The sequence below is a fragment of the Podarcis tiliguerta genome, assembly GCF_965153285.1.
Source record: "Podarcis tiliguerta genome assembly, chromosome: 8".
NCBI classification, from domain to species: domain Eukaryota; kingdom Metazoa; phylum Chordata; class Lepidosauria; order Squamata; family Lacertidae; genus Podarcis; species Podarcis tiliguerta.
Genome location: NC_139541.1, coordinates 28,727,417 through 28,746,718, shown reverse-complemented (window position 1 = coordinate 28,746,718; position 19,302 = coordinate 28,727,417). Strand labels below are relative to the sequence as shown.

At 43.2% G+C, this 19,302-nt stretch overlaps 1 protein-coding gene across 1 annotated transcript; it reads right to left on the bottom strand.

Moving 5' to 3' along the window:
• Nucleotides 1-11,735: 11,735 nt before the first annotated feature.
• LOC310684065 (uncharacterized protein) lies at nt 11,736-17,018 on the bottom strand. Its single transcript, XM_083454516.1, has 2 exons — nt 16,537-17,018; nt 11,736-15,226 (listed from the first exon to the last, which is right to left on the bottom strand). Exon 2 carries the CDS (start codon nt 14,752-14,754, stop codon nt 11,779-11,781), a length of 2,976 nt encoding a protein of 991 aa, XP_083310642.1. The 5' UTR covers nt 14,755-15,226; nt 16,537-17,018; the 3' UTR covers nt 11,736-11,778.
• Between the last annotated feature and the right edge of the window lie 2,284 nt (nt 17,019-19,302).

The following is a 19,302-nucleotide window of genomic DNA, read 5'->3' as shown; positions in this document are numbered from 1 at the left end:
ACCAATTAGCCAATCTTTCTGATATGTCTTCAGGCTTTGGGGAGGTGATTTCAAGGGTGCGGTCATTTCCACACATTACACGGGGCTACAGTGAGCTCTGGATGTTCACTTAAAAACATATTCCGAACTCAGAGGCAACATCTTCTTAACAGGATTGAGGGGGTCCATGCATGATGCCACGCAATGTCATGATGTCATGCGTGCGACACTGTAACAAATCAGGATGTCACACACGTGAGTCCCTGACATCATTGTGCAATACCACGAGGAGCGGAGAATGCCCCTTCAATATTGAGGCGGCTCGGCCCCTTCAAAAAATACACTTTTGGAGAAGAGGGGGCAAAGCAGCCTTGTTTCCTAGGAGTTGGCGTGCCTGCAGAATTCTACAAGTAGCTCTCACAACCCTTTCTCCTATAATTCACTTACACCCCAAAATCTGCTCAGGAAGCTTGAGGGGTCATTTGGAAGTGTAGAGGTGGAGAGGGGGGAAATAAAGAACTGATAAAAAACACTTCCCCTCCTTTTTGCAGAAGCTTTGCTGAACACAAGCACCTTCTGGAAATGAAACGGGCCTTTGCCTTCTACAAATGGGAGATGCCTTGCATTCACAGAAGGCCATCTTTGGATCCACCTCATAATGTGTGAATCAAGTCCTATGAGGGGATGAATCATGGTGGTTGTGAACATGCATCGAGAAGACCTTTCCCCCACTTTAATCCCTGACATCTATGGTATCGGTGTTGGAAATGCCAGCAATGGCCCATAGATCAGACAGAACAGATGTGCCACGCCAAGCCTGGCCTTCCCTAACCTGGTGCCCTCCAGTTGTTATTAGACTCCAATGCGTGACATCCCTGACCATGGCCTATGCTAGCTGGGTTGATGGTGATCAGTGTCGGACTAGGACCTGGAAGAAACCAGGGTTCAAATCCCCACTTGGCCATCGGGTGGTCTTGGGCTAGTCACTGCCTCTCAGCCTAACCTACCTTACAAGGTTTTTGTTGGTCTTAAATGAGGATAGGGGAACCATGGATGCCACAGTGAGCTCTGTGACAAAAGAGGTGGGTGATAAATGCATTAAAAAAAATTAAGCAAGTAAGTAATCAGAAAAGCTGTGCTGGAACAGCCTAAAGGACTGTCTAGTCTACCACCTTTCCCTCCACTTCTCCCACATTTGCTAATCAGATGCCTAGGGGAAGTCCACAAAATGGTCATAAGTTTAAGGTGGATACATCAGCATCAGTCCATCCTGTCGGACCCTGCATCTGGATAATTTTAAATCCCTCTGCTGCTGTTCCTCTACAGGGTTTTTCTTTAAGATAATACTTACGAGGTGGACTGAGAGTTCCATTGTTTCCATTCTGCAACAGTGTAAAGTTACTGGGAGCAGTTTCAAATTTAGTGTCTATTCAAAGTGTTTTATTCATATTTGTTTCTTTTTCTTTTTTCTTGTTGGTAATTTCACACACACACACACACACACACACACAGCAAGATAATACATAATGCAAGTTAGAATACATATTTTTTGTGTTTTGATGTCGGGTGATGGCCTGAAGCTGAACAGCTAATAAATACATTTATTCGTTCATTTGAGGTCCCATCTTCCTCCCTCCTGGTAAAAGTAACTGTAGTATTTATGTAGAACAAAACTTTTTTTGCTAACTGTTTAATGCTTTGGGGTTTATAAAATAAAAAATGTAAAGGAAAGAAAGCATACTATGTATTGAAAATATTAACTCAATGTATCCAAAATGCATTAGATAAGGTAATATTTGTATGAATTTCCATCTCGCTCTTTCTCCCCATACCCTCTCTAATGTGAAATTGACTAGACCAGACAGAAGACCACAAGGTAACACCCTTAAAAAAAGAACTCTGGTAGATCAGGCCAAAGCCCAGCGCTTTGTTCTCACTGTCAGATGCCAATGAGAAGCTTGCAAAGAGAACATAAGAACCCATGAAGATAAGAAGAACCTTCTGGGATCAGGCCAATGGACCATTTAGTCCAGCATCCTGTTCTCACAGTGGCCAACCAGATGAGTGAGCAGGGCCTGGGCACAAGAGCACTCTCCCCTCCTGTGGTTTCCAGCAACTGGTATTCAGAAGCATTGCTGCCTCCAACTGTGGCTAGTAGCCATTGATCATGGTCTCCTCCATGAATTTGTCCAATCCTCTTTTGAAGCCATCTGGGTGGCTGGCCATCACAGTTTCCTGTGGGAGCGAGTTCTATCATTAAATGCAGTCCATGAAGAAGTCTTCACTCAGTTTTGCTCCCCGGCCATAAAAAAAACAACAGGCCTGCTTCCTTGCCAGGCAGTAATTGTCTTTCAGATCTCCCGTTCTTAACTCTCCTCTCACTTCTGTGTGGCATCTTGAGCTTTGCTATAAATTGCTTCATAGCCATATTTGGGGCTAGGGAGGAATTTCATCCTCAACCTAATTGGGCCAATCTGGGTTTTTGCTGCATACCTCATAGCAATCATCACAACTTGGGTGGATATGGCAATAAGACCCATAGTCCTTGTTGGAGGGGAGTTGTATGCCTCTGCCTTCCTCTCCGAGGCTGGGGGCAGGGGTGCCAACTTGAATAAAATATTGACGTGGGGGGGGGGGATAAGCACAACCTCACATAACTGATCACATGACATGGTACACACACATGGCAATGCCCAGCAACCTGGGAGAGGGCCAGCACCTCAATTAATTTATTTGGGAGGAAAAGGGACCCCGGCCCTTAGGCTACTATGGCTGTAGGCTATCCCTTAAAGTGATCCTGGGGGATCTGTCCATATGGCAACTGAGGACCATAGCCCTCCCCAATGTGGCAAACCTGTCGGGATCACACCTATTTGATGCATGTCATCAGCTCAACCCTCCAGACAGGCCAGATGATATAGGTGATACCCAATGCCAAGCCAAAACTCACTTATATCTGTAATCAATAAAGATGTGGCCTATTTTGAACCCAAGACTCTTGTCTGTGGTCTGTTCAGTGTTTGTTTGCATGCCATTATGCAGCCGGTGGGTCAGGTTGCTTGGACGTACAAATAGTTTTATAATCGCGGACGGCAGTACTTTGTTAAGTTGCATTTTACCTGTGAACAAGGCATGCTGTTTGACTTAAAGGTGAGGGGATATCACATTTGCTGCCTGATTAGGGATTATAAATTGCACAGAGTCAGCCTTGGCATGATTCCCCCTTTGAGCCAATCCGGAGCTGTTTTCAGCCAAACGAATGTATTTCTCATCCTTCCCCCTCCGTTCCCTCAAATTAAATCTGAATTCCTGATTATCCAAATGTTTTAGATGTCCTTCAGGCTTTGTGGCTAAATTAGGCTGCACTGTATATCTGATTATAACGGGATTTGTGATGGGGAATGCATTAGCATCTGTGACACAAAGTTGGGTGGGGATTTTTTGTGTGTTCCTTTTAGAAATAAAAAAAAAAAACCCAAAAAACCTCGGTTGTATTCTTCCTTGCTCACTCATAGTGATGACATTTGTAAGTCTTCGCCCATGCCAAGAGTATCTGTAATGGCCCGTGTTGATTCAAGATGTCCCTTTATGCACTTAATTTAAAATAAAGCCTTCCTTTTTAATGACATTTCCATTTATTCGGGATTATTGTTTAAAATCCTAAATTAGCATGCGGCACTTGGGGCCTGACAGAGCTATTACATTTTTACGCTGAATTATTCAAGCCCATTGGCTGAGCAAAATGGCATTTTAAAGCAAATTTGGGTCGCTCTCAAGAAGATGCTCTCCACGGCGGGTGGCATTACCAGTTGGCTACCATTTGCCAGGGGCGGGAGGTGAGGAATAGCATATGCAAGCACAGCGTCTTGCCTGTCCCCTTCCCAGAAGCACCTGCATGAACTTGCATCAGCTTCTCTGCAACCTTCAGTGGCCTCCGTCTGATGGTCCCGTATTCAAATTCGGTTCTTTGCAGAAGTAGCTTGACAGGTGGGGCAGAGCTGGTCTGCATGCTTTCTGGCAGGTGGGCCAAGGTTGCTCGCTCAGGGCCAAAGGGGAGAGGCACTGGGGAGGTCAGTACAGTGGTACCTCGGGTTAAGTACTTAATTCGTTCCGGAGGTCCGTACTTAACCTGAAATTGTTCTTAACCTGAAGCACCACTTTAGCTAATGGGGCCTCCTGCTGCTGCCACGCCGCCAGAGCACGATTTCTGTTCTCATCCTGAAGCAAAGTTATTAACCTGAAGCACTAATTCTGGGTTAGTGGAGTCTGTAACCTGAAGCGTATGTAACCTGAAGCGTATGTAACCCGAGGTACCACTGTATGTTTAATTTCCAGTAGGAAATATGTACTGTGTGTCCTGATGCAGGCAAAGCAGCCACAGCCGGTGCTGGATTTACGTATAAGCTAAACAAGCTATAGTTTAGGGCCCCACTCTCTTGGGGCCACAAATTTTTTTAAAGAAAAAAACAAACCTGGATGTACATTTCCAAAATATAAGTTAAAAAAGCAAATAAAAGAAAACCTATATACAGCAACAGTGTTTTGTGTTGTGTAGGCTCCTATTTGTTATGTGCAAATGGCTTTAGATACCTATTAGGTCCATAAATTGCCATATAGCATATATTCAACACAAAAAACATCAACAATTTGTTGTTGACAAAGGACAGCTGGACATATAAACGGCCCCATTACCTTCAGTAGCTTAGGGCCTCATCAAACCTGAATCCGCCCCCGCAGTGGCGTAGCGTGGGGGGTGCAGGGGGGGGCCGGCCGCACCGGGCGCAACATCTGGGGGGGGCGCTCGCACTCGCAGCTCTCTGCCCCTACCTGGCTCACTCACTCTCTCACTGCAGTTCTGGCTGTGCGAATCCGATCAGAGCCACCGGGTCGCCGCCCACTGTGGAGGGGAGGGTGCCAGGCGTGCGGTGCGGTGCGGAGAGAGAGCGAGGGACTATCTGGGGGAGGGACAGTGCAGCGGGGGTGTGTGTGTGTGCAAATTACTTGCCTTGCCCCGGGTTAGGGGGTGCAAGTTACTTGCCTTGCCCCGGGTGCTGACAACCCACGCTACGCCACTGCATCCCTGGCCACAGCTACACACAGGAGAGGTATCAGCAGATGCAGGGTAAGCCCATCGTTTGCAGAAGAACAAAACAATCTTTATTTGGTGCAGTGCAGGGAGCTTATGGATATGGAAGCAGTGAGGACCACCAACTTGGATGGCTTTAAAAACGGGACTGGACAAATTTATGGAAGATAATAGCTACTATCCCTGATGGCTGGAGAATTAAGATGGCAATTTGGAACTGGTCTCCTCGTGGATGTCGAAGTCTCTCAATACCACTGTGGTGGAATTCTCCAATGACCTATCCCCCTCACAGAGAGACAATTCCCAGACTGCCCTGGGAAGAGCAAATGACTGTTAAATCAGTCTGTCAACTGTAGGAAATAGGGGTTCCCTAACAACTCTCATCACCCTTAGTTACGAGAATCTCCTTTCTTGAAACTTAAATTTCAAGTCCTATCTTCCAGAGCAGGAGAAAAGAAAAAGCTTGCTCCATCTTCTATGTGACTCCTCTTTAGATATTTGTAGATGACTATCTTCAGATAGATGAGAAAGGGTCTTTACAGTGCTGGCTCCCCATTTGTGCAATGGTTTCCCAAGAGAAGCATGCCTGGCACCATTGCTGTCTACTTTTGGACCCTGGCTTTGGATTGTTGTTTTTTAATTGGAAGGGTAGTTAGATATTTTGTTGGACTTTGTTGTACCCATTTTTTTAAGGGATGGGGAACTTGCTCCTTTTAAATATATTGTTGAACGAGTCTTTTAGTTTTGTTTATGTCTTTGCTATTTTATTTTTGCTGCGTGAGTTGCTTTTAGGCACTTGAGTGCAAAAATGCTACTAATCAATATAAATAATACTAATGATACCAATAATAATATTAATAGCAATTAATACTCAATCCCACTGCAAGCTCCTTTTCTGTTGCTATTTGGATTCTAGGATATTATTATTATTTTAAATGGGGCAACCAGAACAATAAACAGTATTCTAAATATGGCTGCAGATTTATAGAATAATGTTTTTATTTTTGCAGCTCTTCACAGCTTTAAGGGACGGGGGGGCGGGGAATGCAGCAGTATATGAAATAAACTAAAAACAGTGGTTCCTCTTCCTGCCCATGCTAGTTGATGTAGGGAAGATAAATATTTGGGAGCTGAAATTCATTCTGTCCAGTCAGTTGTCAAAGATGAGTGACAGAGTTCTGGAGGATGTGGCATTAGTCCATGCAAATTGCATGATTTCCCCTCAAGTTAAAATATTAATCATGTATTCATGTATTTATAAGGGTTGCCCTGCAATTGTAAATGTGGTAGATATATGATTCCATTTAAATATATATTTGAACAGGTTCAAAACCAGTTCCATTCAAGGCTGCTGCATTGAGTGTCAATAATAATAATAATAATAATAATAATAATAATAATAATAATAATTCTAAACTGGAACCAAATCTGCAAGTTGAAAAATGCAAATAAGCTTTGACTGAAGGGGTTAGACTGTGTTGAGTCTGCAAATTAACTGGGTGAATAAGGATAAGACAAGGAACTCCATCCTTTAGCAGAAAGAGAAGTGCCACCATATTGATATTACAGCTGTTGATCTTAGGCTCCATCTGCGCTATACATTCAAAGCAATGCACCACTTCAAACAGTCATGGCTTTCTCCAGATAATCCTGGGAACTCTAGTCACTAAAGGGTACTAATAGTTGTTAGGACACCTCTACTTCCCTCACAGATGTACAGTTCTTAACCAAATGCTGTTTCCACGAGTCTTTGTTGGAAACCATGACTGCTTAAGTGGCATGATGCTGCTTTAAACTAAAGAAAAAATAAGAAAATAATTTTGCAAAGACAGGCGTTTTTAATATGGACTTTAAAAGTACTATGTTTTCATTGTTATTGATTTAACTATTCATTTCTTACTTTATTTTGTACACTGCTATAACATTCTCAAATTATTTAAATTCTATAAATAAATAAAACCTAAAATGTGTTATTTTAAAAAGAAGGGTTGAGTCTAAGCAAAGTTTTCACAAACCTCTGAGCTCAGTGACCCCTTCATGAACTTTTAAAGTATTTATCAGCCCAATCCAAATTCTTAGGAATGTAAATGAAATCAAGTAAAGAAATACCAATATTCAACATTGATTAATTTTCAGTCACTGTTACTAAATAAAGTAAAAGAAAAATAAAGCATACTGTTTTACTGTGAAATCATCTTAAATGTGGAAGATCTTCACTGGCAATAATATATTTTATTTCTGAGGCTTGCAGTTAGTAATTAATTTTTCACACTATACCTTACAAACCTCTTTTCCATCCTAGGTCTTAATTCACCTCCTGCACAGGTCCATCAAGCCCAGAGCACCAGTATCAACCACTTTGGACCTAAACAATGACCCTTTAATCGAACCCTGTGATTCTATAATTATTCGTGCCAATTGTGATCAGCTGGGTGGAGCAAAGAAATCCACAGGGAATGGCTTTAAAAAGAATTAAAAGTGAGATATTCTGTTGGATTCTTTCATCAACACTTGTTCAGAACACTACTAGTCGCTGGAGCTAGCAAATCCAGCTCACGGAATCATCCGTGAACAAGTCGCATGGGTGATGCATTCCAACAAAAAGATTTTATATTTATGACTCTGTGGCAAGATTCCAAATCCCATTCCTTGCATTCAAAATGTCATGTTAGAAATAGGCCCAAATCAGAAAAGAGAACAGAAGGATACTAGAGAGCGCAAAAAAAAGGATGCTGTTGTGGAAGGCATTTAAAAATCTGCAGAATCTGCTCCGTGCCAGGGCTTAAACTAGGTCTCATATCCAGCAAGAGACCAGCTATTATGCAAATAAAAGAAGGAGTATGTCTATCATGTACAGCAGGGATGCAGATCTTGTTGTCCTGGTTGGACTCTAGCTGCCATCAGTACCAACCGGCATGTCCAATTGGAAGTAATGGCAAGAGTTCCACTCCAGCCACACCTTGTGGGCCACAGGTTGTTCCCCATTCATGATGTACAGAACATCTTTCCTACACCACAGAATAACCATCCACAAGTGTTTTCTATACATATTAGATCGAGAGGTGAGACTTCCAGGACAAGTGCCTGAAATGGTGAATGAACAACTCTCTTTGAACCAGGCATAGGGATCCTATGGCCCTCCAGATAGATATTGTTCAACTACAATACCTGTCATCCCTGACCGTTGGGTATTCTGGTTCATTGATGATGGGAGCTGGAATCCAACAACAACTAGAGGACCACAGGCTCCCTAGCTCTGCATTTGACACTGATTTGAAGCAGTGATAAATTAGCCAAATAACACATGCTTCCCTTGGTGTTTTTACCACTGTTTATTACATGATGACTTAGAAATAGATGTATGAACATTATCCATTCAGGGATACTGAGCCTGAGCTTATGTGCAGAGATTAATGCATTCTCTATGTGTTGAGTGGCCTGTGATGGCTGTTCCATAGACACAGCTGATCATGTAGAATAACACTGCCTTTATGTAGAGTCAGGTCCATCTAGTCAATCACTGGCCAATTTGGCCAGCAGTAGTTTTCTACCATGTCAGGCAGGGTTCTTTCCCACCTCAGATCCCCAAGATGCTTTTCACTGGGAAGACCAAGGGTTGAACCAAGGACCTTCTGCACAAGCTATGATGCCTCCCAGATATTGAATAATGGATGTCCAGGAATGAGAGTAGGACCAAAACCTTTTCAGATTTCAAGAAATGAGATTAAACACTGGGAAAACTTTAATGATGGTAAGAGCTGTTTGACAATGTAAAAGGCTACCTCGAAAGATGGTGGTATCTCCTTCAATGGCGGTTTTTAGGCAGAGGTTGGATGGCCATCTGTGAGGGATACTTTAGCTGTGATCCCTTTGGGTCACTTCCAACTCTACAATTCTGTTATTCTGTGCTATGAGCTGCCAACATGGAGGTCAGGAAATGAAATATCGGGTCTTTATATGGGAAGGCTTATACTGCCTTCATGTATGGTCATGAAGCACAAATCAAAATTATAGTGAATATGTCCATGTCTAAGGATTAATGACATTGGAAATATGGAGAATAATGAGGGAACTAGTGATCTAGCACTTGAGATGTAAAGTAACAGATAAGCCAACTTTATATCGCCAACTGTTAAGTCACACCTCTAATGTGGTGCTGATGTGTAACAATTGTTATCTAGCAGGCTTCAGGCTGCTATAACTTCAGGTGCAATGTGTTACAAGCTATAGATCTGGTGGGTTGCTGTTTTTTTAAAAAGTCTTTCAGACAACTGTTATCATTTGTATGCATTGCTAATTCTCTTATCTGCTGTAACTTGAGCTGCACAGTTTGGGTTTTTCGGATTCATCAAGTGAAACAATTGGGCTAATAGTGCCTTCATTTAATTAACTTTAATTTCAAACAGCTTTCTAGAGCTCCTAACAAATGTAACGTCTTGGAGATGGTTTGAGCCGGATAGATATGGCTTTGTTGTGTGCACATGCTGAAGTGGAGAGGAAGCATCATGTTAGCATGAAAGGCCCCTTAGTGTTTTTAAAGAGAATATTTTGTTTAACTACTAATGCATGCACTGATTGCCTGCCTGAGTCGGTAGTGGAAGCCTCTGAACAACTGGAACAAGGATCCTTATTCTGCCTGCGTAATTCAAACCCAAGCACTTAGCTAATAAAATGCACATGTCTCATAGGCACTGAACTTTTAAAATAGATGCAGTGCTGATAGATAGTGCAAATTCATGCATGCTCATCAAAAAGGACACACACAAAATCAGATGGAAAGGGGAAAAACTCCAGGATGAGAATTTCTGAACTGAGACAGGTGGATGAGCACCAAGCAAAGCACTTTTCATGGGGGGTGGGAGTTGCCAAATGGAGCACAATGCTTGTTGAGCAGGCTCAGAACAAATGAATTATGGTACAGGTACATGTAATTGTTTGTATTCAACATTCTCTGCCCGCTAGCACAAGGACCCCTAAGGTGATCTTTAACACAACAGTGGAATCCAACGCGACACTTGTGCTATCCAACAGTTGTTCTGCAATAGATCGTGTGATCGATTGTGCAGCCATGTTACTAGCAACTTGCTGGCACATTCTCTTGTACAACAAAGTTGCACTAGTGCAAAGCATTCCACCAAGGGTACAAGTCTATCACTAAGTGACTTTAATGTAGGGCTACATTGGATACATTTGGATGGAGCCTTTGAGTGAGGAAAATATAGCATTTCTCAGGGATCTGTGTGCAGGGACTCAATATCACTTTTGCATGTCTTTGGAAATAAGTTCATTCCATCCCATTTCCACATTAACCTGCCAATACCTATTTTTTATAATAATAAAAAAATAAATCAACATGAAAAGTAAAGTAAAATATGTGTTTTAACTATGCATGTTAGAATGTATTTTCTCTCAAAATGCACATTTAAAAAAAAGGATTTTGATACTTGCTTTAAGCCAAGAACTTCTCAAGAACACTTGTGAAGTACAAAACCAACTCGGCTCTGATCTGCACTTTCATCCAGGAGATGTTGATAGGATCAGTTCACACCAGCATTTGCATACATTACACAGAATCATCATCCCATGGCTCTCTGTGTTGTTGCTTTGATCCTGCACAGATGATTTACCGGTAATTTATTTCACTAGGAAGCACAACTTTTTTCATCCGGAACTCAGCAGAACTCAATTCTGGCACCTCTCAGGTGGGCACCATTGCCATTATAAGAGAATAAGGGAAGTGTTCATGGTGAGTTCTGGCAAGTTGCATGGAAGTGTTATTTCTCTTGCATGGCTGATTTCCTTCATCCTTGCGGTATCAGATCAAGTTGTGGGAGGGACAAAGCAAAGGCAGGCTGAACCCAGAAAATTGCTCCTAGTTGCTCAAAATCAAGAGCAAATCCAATCAAGTCGGGGAACTTTGATAGGAATCACACCTGACTTGGGTTATCTCACTGGCGCAAAAAGTAGAGGTGAGTGAAAATGTCTCACATTTACAGCCACTCAAGTAAATGAAGATGCTTTCGTTCTTTTGTAACACTGGGTGAATTTCAGGTTTGGATATGAAACCAAAATGGCAGCCACCAGCAGAGGGCACCTATGTGTGTGTCATGGACAGTTCCAAAGTGTAGGTTCTGCCACACTGAAAAAGTGAGTTCTTATAATGCAGAACTGGTTATGTTTGGTACCTGCGGCAATCCCAGTTCCACCAGTTGAAACCATTAAGTGGGCATATATAGGGTAAGGTGATACAAACAGGTGTCCATGCCATGTGTAGAAAGTTCATTTGGTCTAGAATGTGGGCTTCTTTGCTCCTGAATTTGTTGGGTTGTCGGAATCGCACCCAACTCCGTCTTGCTATTCAGAGCAATTTCTTGTTTGGCGAGATCCTTGGCATGGTTAAAGCAAGAAGGAGTGGGCTTAACAGCAACATAAATCCCATTTACATCACAAAATAAATATTCATGAGTGCCTTTGAATATTCAGCTGATGCTTATGAGTAATTTTTCTAAGAGGAAGTTCACTGCTGAGGCTTTAATTTTCCCTGCCGGAGAAGTAGTGGGACGTAGGGCTGAGTCGGAGCTCCTATGGCTGCAGATATATATATATATATATATATATATATATATATATATATATATATATGGTGGTTTTGGTGTCCTCGGGTGTCTTCCCGTGTAAAAGTTGGGGTGTCTAGGCGACGTTTCGACGAGGTCTCACTCGTCATCTTCAGGCTGGTGCTTTCGGCTTCTTGTTACTGGAACAGAGCAGGATCTCAGTGTTTGAGTTCCTATAAATACTGTTGAGGAGGTGTGGTGTATAGCCTCCAATGTTCTGGGCAGAGAGGAGGTTCCCAGGCTAGTGTGCCTTTTCTTCTTTTGTTCCTTAATTACTTGAGGGATATCTTGAGTGATTTCTTGAGTGATTTCCTGAATCCCACTTAGGTGGGTCATTAGGTGTGGATTAGTTGCTGAAGCCTTCGTGTCTTGAACTCTTGAACTTTGTGAAGAGTTTTTCTGAGAAGATGGCTGTACTGCACTTGGTTGTGCTCTGGCCTGGCTTCGTGTATAGGGGCGAGCTGTGGTTTTGTGGCCTGTGCCAGCCAGATCTGTGTAGGGATTGCAGGGGGGTGCAGCATCCGGAGGTGCCACCCTGGTTTGGCTACTGGATGGTGTCTGTAATTTATCTGTGGAGAGGGTCTGGGTTTGGGTCTGGTGTGGTTGATTGGTGATGGCGTTCTGTGTGCCTCTGGATCTGGTGTCAGATTTTGTGGGGAGGGCTAATTTCCAGATGTCTGGCAAGCGGGATGTGTCGTCACGCTTATTCATGTTGTGAGGGTGTTTCTCTATCTCGATGGCTTCCATGATTATTCTCTTGTGGTGATGTTCCATGTTAAAGAGCAATTTGGAATCTGCAAAATTAATTTCGTGTCCTGTTTCTTTCATGTGTTGGAAAAGAGAGGAAGTTTTTTCTTCTTTTTTGACGGCATTCTTGTGTTCTGCGATACGTGCATTTATTCGTCTGTTTGTTTGTCCAATGTACGTGGCTGGGCAGATTTTGCAGGGTATTTCATAGACCCCTTGGTTTTCCAACTGAATTTTATCCTTGGGGTTTCTGAGGATATTGGCTATTTTTTGGTTGGTGCAAAAGGCTGTTTTGATATTGTGTTTATGGAGGATTTTGCTAATTTTATCTGTAGTGCCCTTGATATAAGGAAGGAGGGCTATGCCATTGTTTTCTTCTGTGTCTTGGTTTTTGGGGGGTGTTTCTTTTTGGATTAGCTTCGTAACCCTGTTTTGCTGGTATCCATTGGCAATTAACACATTTGAGAGATCCTGTAACTCAGTTGTCAAGTGGTCTTCGTCAGCCAGGCGTTTGGTTCTGGAGATGAGAGTCTTGGCTACGGAGTTTATTTGTGCAGGGTGGTGGTGTGATTGTGCATGTAAGTAGCGGTTGGTGTGTGTTTTTTTCCGGTAGATAGTGTGTCCTAGGGAGCCATCAGGTTTTTTGTAGATTAGGACGTCAAGGAAGGGAAGTTGGTTGTTGGCTTCTATTTCCATAGTGAATTGTATTTTGGGGTGTAGGCTGTTGAGATGTGTGAGGAAGCTATCCAGTTTTTCCTTCCCGTGTGGCCAAATTACAAAGGTGTCGTCAACATATCTGAGCCAAAGTTTGGGTTTGTGTTCTGACTTGTCTAAAGCATTGGTTTCAAAGTGTTCCATGTACAGGTTAGCGATGACCGGTGAGAGGGGTGATCCCATAGGTGCTCCTTCTATCTGTTTGTATCTTTGTCCATTGTGGATGAAGTACGTGTTGGTTAGGCAGTGGTTGGTCAGGTCCAAGATGTGTTCGGGGGGATTGTATTTGTTTTGAATGGCTGTCAAGGCTTCATTAATGGGCACTTGTGTGAAGAGAGATACAACATCGAAGCTCACAAGTAGGTCATTGGGTTGTAGGTTTTGCTTCTTGATTGTTTCTATGAACTGGAAGGAGTTTGGAACGTGTGAAGAGATGGATTCTGCATAGGGTTGAAGTTGCTTGGCGAGAAATTTAGCGAGATTTTGTAGAGGTGAGCCTATGGAGCTGACTATTGGTCTGAGTGGTGTTCCTTCTTTGTGTATCTTGGGGAGGCCGTAGAGTTTGGGGCATCTGGATGATTTTTCTCTGGGGATGATTCTTAGCTGGATTTCTTCACTGATAGGAGAGGCTTTTATTTTGGATTTGGTGGTTTTTTCCAGATAGGTGGTGGGATCTGTTTTTATAGGTTGGTAGGTAGGGTCTTGGAGTAGATTTGATAGTTTTGCTTGGTAGTCCGATGTGTTCATCACAACAGTGGCATTACCTTTGTCTGCTGGGAGAATGATTATGTTGTTGTCTTTCCTCAGGTTGGTGAGTGCTTTCTGTTCTTCTTTGTGTAAATTGCTTCTGGGTGGTTTGCTGGAGCAGAGGATGTTGGTGACTTCAAGTCTGATTTTATTGGCTTCATCTGGATTGATTTTGGTTAGGCTAGCTTCGACTCCGCATATGATGTTTTCCGTGGGGATGCGTCTCGGGGCGACTGCAAAGTTGAAACCTTTGGAGAGTACTTTGGTTTCAGTTGAGGTGAGGATCCTGTCTGATATGTTATGTACTGTTTGTTTCATGGGTTGTTGTGGAGGGTGGCTGGGCTTCTGGCGTTTCTCTAGTTTGTGGAGTTTGTTGGTGTGTGTGTCTGTCTTGTGTGAGGTCTCCGTTTCAGCTCTCCAGACGGCTAGTTGTTTGCATTTGTCCCAGAGTGCAGGGTGGATTTTGTTACAGAGTTTGAGGTGAAGAGTGAGTAGATCTTTGTTGGTTTGGTTTAGTAGGTATCTTTTCTTGTGTAGTTCGTTTCTGATTAGAGATAGTTCAGTTCGTTTCAGGATCCTTTCGGTAGCTGGGGTTTTAGAGTGGAATTTAAGTTGGAAGCATGTGGGAATTAAGTTGTTGTCTCGGCAGTTGCGTAGGAACAAGAGATCACATAAGATGGTGGCTCTTCGGATTTCTAGTTTCTCATAGGTTCTTGTCAGCTGGAAGGTTTCCTCCCCGTAGAGGTGAGATATTTGCTTTCGTAGATTTTCACGGGTACAGGAATGCAGGTTTTGGTGTCCTCGGGTGTCTTCCCGTGTAAAAGTTGGGGTGTCTAGGCGACGTTTCGACGAGGTCTCACTCGTCATCTTCAGGCTGGTGCTTTCGGCTTCTTGTTACTGGAACAGAGCAGGATCTCAGTGTTTGAGTTCCTATAAATACTGTTGAGGAGGTGTGGTGTATAGCCTCCAATGTTCTGGGCAGAGAGGAGGTTCCCAGGCTAGTGTGCCTTTTCTTCTTTTGTTCCTTAATTACTTGAGGGATATCTTGAGTGATTTCTTGAGTGATTTCCTGAATCCCACTTAGGTGGGTCATTAGGTGTGGATTAGTTGCTGAAGCCTTCGTGTCTTGAACTCTTGAACTTTGTGAAGAGTTTTTCTGAGAAGATGGCTGTACTGCACTTGGTTGTGCTCTGGCCTGGCTTCGTGTATAGGGGCGAGCTGTGGTTTTGTGGCCTGTGCCAGCCAGATCTGTGTAGGGATTGCAGGGGGGTGCAGCATCCGGAGGTGCCACCCTGGTTTGGCTACTGGATGGTGTCTGTAATTTATCTGTGGAGAGGGTCTGGGTTTGGGTCTGGTGTGGTTGATTGGTGATGGCGTTCTGTGTGCCTCTGGATCTGGTGTCAGATTTTGTGGGGAGGGCTAATTTCCAGATGTCTGGCAAGCGGGATGTGTCGTCACGCTTATTCATGTTGTGAGGGTGTTTCTCTATCTCGATGGCTTCCATGATTATTCTCTTGTGGTGATGTTCCATGTTAAAGAGCAATTTGGAATCTGCAAAATTAATTTCGTGTCCTGTTTCTTTCATGTGTTGGAAAAGAGAGGAAGTTTTTTCTTCTTTTTTGACGGCATTCTTGTGTTCTGCGATACGTGCATTTATTCGTCTGTTTGTTTGTCCAATGTACGTGGCTGGGCAGATTTTGCAGGGTATTTCATAGACCCCTTGGTTTTCCAACTGAATTTTATCCTTGGGGTTTCTGAGGATATTGGCTATTTTTTGGTTGGTGCAAAAGGCTGTTTTGATATTGTGTTTATGGAGGATTTTGCTAATTTTATCTGTAGTGCCCTTGATATAAGGAAGGAGGGCTATGCCATTGTTTTCTTCTGTGTCTTGGTTTTTGGGGGGTGTTTCTTTTTGGACCAGCAAAACAGGGTTACGAAGCTAATCCAAAAAGAAACACCCCCCAAAACACCCCCCAAAAACCAAGACACAGAAGAAAACAATGGCATAGCCCTCCTTCCTTATATCAAGGGCACTACAGATAAAATTAGCAAAATCCTCCATAAACACAATATCAAAACAGCCTTTTGCACCAACCAAAAAATAGCCAATATCCTCAGAAACCCCAAGGATAAAATTCAGTTGGAAAACCAAGGGGTCTATGAAATACCCTGCAAAATCTGCCCAGCCACGTACATTGGACAAACAAACAGACGAATAAATGCACGTATCGCAGAACACAAGAATGCCGTCAAAAAAGAAGAAAAAACTTCCTCTCTTTTCCAACACATGAAAGAAACAGGACACGAAATTAATTTTGCAGATTCCAAATTGCTCTTTAACATGGAACATCACCACAAGAGAATAATCATGGAAGCCATCGAGATAGAGAAACACCCTCACAACATGAATAAGCGTGACGACACATCCCGCTTGCCAGACATCTGGAAATTAGCCCTCCCCACAAAATCTGACACCAGATCCAGAGGCACACAGAACGCCATCACCAATCAACCACACCAGACCCAAACCCAGACCCTCTCCACAGATAAATTACAGACACCATCCAGTAGCCAAACCAGGGTGGCACCTCCGGATGCTGCACCCCCCTGCAATCCCTACACAGATCTGGCTGGCACAGGCCACAAAACCACAGCTCGCCCCTATACACGAAGCCAGGCCAGAGCACAACCAAGTGCAGTACAGCCATCTTCTCAGAAAAACTCTTCACAAAGTTCAAGAGTTCAAGACACGAAGGCTTCAGCAACTAATCCACACCTAATGACCCACCTAAGTGGGATTCAGGAAATCACTCAAGAAATCACTCAAGATATCCCTCAAGTAATTAAGGAACAAAAGAAGAAAAGGCACACTAGCCTGGGAACCTCCTCTCTGCCCAGAACATTGGAGGCTATACACCACACCTCCTCAACAGTATTTATAGGAACTCAAACACTGAGATCCTGCTCTGTTCCAGTAACAAGAAGCCGAAAGCACCAGCCTGAAGATGACGAGTGAGACCTCGTCGAAACGTCGCCTAGACACCCCAACTTTTACACGGGAAGACACCCGAGGACACCAAAACCTGCATTCCTGTACCCGTGAAAATCTACGAAAGCATATATATATATATATATGCTTACATCTATCTGCCGCCAAAGAGCCTGAGTGGCACCAAAGACTGTCGTGTTGAGTTTTAAAATGCCACAAATAAGAGATTTATAGATTTTTCTAAATACATTATTTTAGCTTGACAGCATTAATCATTCATGCTTCCTTCTTTCATTTTTCTACCTGCAATGGGTTATTGAAACAGAAAATAAGAACGGGAAAGGCTACGAGCAGTATCAAAATGTCAAGTTTGTACTTACAGTTGTATGCGCGTCGACGGGGTCAAGAGCCTCAATTATTTGTATATGTACACAGTGGTACTACATGAAAGGTTATGTCACCTGCAGCTATTTTCTTGCAGATTTAAATAGGACTGATATTCAACTCTACAGTCAGCCACTGACATGGAACATAGACTTGTAAAATACTATGAACTCTCGTGGCAGGACCTAAAATATGAACTGGGTGATTGCAAGGTGTAGCTCTGGGCAATCCCACGTACCGCTGCGTTAGTCCTTTAAATTACTTTGTGTTATCCCTGACCTGTTATTTTCATTTAAACATAAGCCAGAGACAGGATCAGAGCTCACCCCCCGCCTTTCTCTTTCGCTAGAGGGAAAACAAAAATGCATGGCTTTAAAGCAAGGGAAATATTTCCAAGCAATCCCTTTAAAATACCAATGGGTGGCATTCAACTGAGCTTTACTTAGAGTAGGCCCATTGAAGTGAATGGACCTGGGTTGCACATGCTTATTCATTTCAAGCGGTATACTCTGAGTAAAACCCAGTTGACTGCAACCCAGCAAGATGACATGTTCACATCATTACCATTAATACAAATATTATATTTATAATTGTAAGCAATAGTAATGATGTGAACATGTCATTTTGCTGCATGGCAGTCAACTGGGCTTTATTCAGGATCGGTAGGAATATGGTAAAATGCATGCACTCTAATCTAGTAGTCTTTTAATAAAAAAGAAAGAAAGAAAGAAAGAAAGAAAGGTGGAGTTTCTTCTTATTATTTGTGGCATTTCTATCCCACCCTTTTCTTGAAGGCGTCCAAGGTAGTGTACTGGTCTCCCCACTCCTCAGTCCCCACAACAACCCTGTGAGGTAGGTTAGGCTGAGCGGCAGTGACTGACTCAAGGTCACCCAGTGAGCTTCATGGCTGAGAGGGGATTGAGCCCTGCGCTCCCAGATCCTAGTCCAACACTCTAACCAGCACCTTCTCCTCTGACCACACTGACTTGGCAAAGCTTGTTTAAATGGGCCAATCAGGGGTCATCAAGTAGGTAGAGTTGCTGCCATGACCCAGCTTCAGCCAGGTCTGCCTCCATTGTATAAAGGAAGACCACACCTGGGGGTCCCTCTTCTTTGAAGACAATTGTGGGATTCACCACCCACCCAAAGTTGCAGGTCAGTATGAGGACCTTGCTTGGTATATTTGCTCACTGTATTCAGGGCCAGGGAGGATTTTTTCCTGCAGACAAATTGGCTCTTCTACAGGTTTTCACCTACCTCATAGCAAAAAGTCACAGGTGCTGGGTTGAATCCTTAGCTGATCAGGTACCCCATAAAAGGGGTCCAGGAAAGGGTGTCTCTGTCCGGGACCAATGGGCCGCAGCAGCCTTCCGAATGGCAGCCCAGGTGGGATTGTATGACCTGATACATGTCAGTGGGTGACCTCTAAGCTCAGGGCTGACCCCACCCTATTTATAAACCAGCAATTGGGCTGTTTGATACTGTATACAGTATCAATGCCTTGGCCAAAAGCTACTTACACTGGCAATCAATAAATGCCTTATTGATTCTTATGGTCCTTGTCTTATTCCTATGGTTGGCCCCACAGAATGTGCCTGGGCATGCAATCATGTCCATTAGCTTTAGTGACTCTCCTCTGAATAGGACTAGCGCTGAATACCAACTTAAGGCTGCATCCTTTAGGATGCATAGGATTGCCTTGCATTTGTTATAATTGCTTCCTATAGGGGATGCATTTTGGTGGATGCATTTTTGGTGGAGCATTTTTGCATGCAGAAGGTCCCAGATTCAATCCTTGGAACTTCCATGTAGGACTGGGGGAAACCTGTGTTTGAAAACCCTGGAGAGCTGCTGCCAGTCTGTGTAGGGAATGCTGAGCTAGACAGACCAAGGTTTTAATTGTCATTGTTCACCTTCCTGTGTTCCTTCCTATATCAAAAATGTATCCTTTTTACAGTATTTTAAAAAAATTTTAAAAGCTAGACTTCCTGATAGAATGTATTCCAAATGATCCTCATATGAACAACTGTGTCTCAGCACTT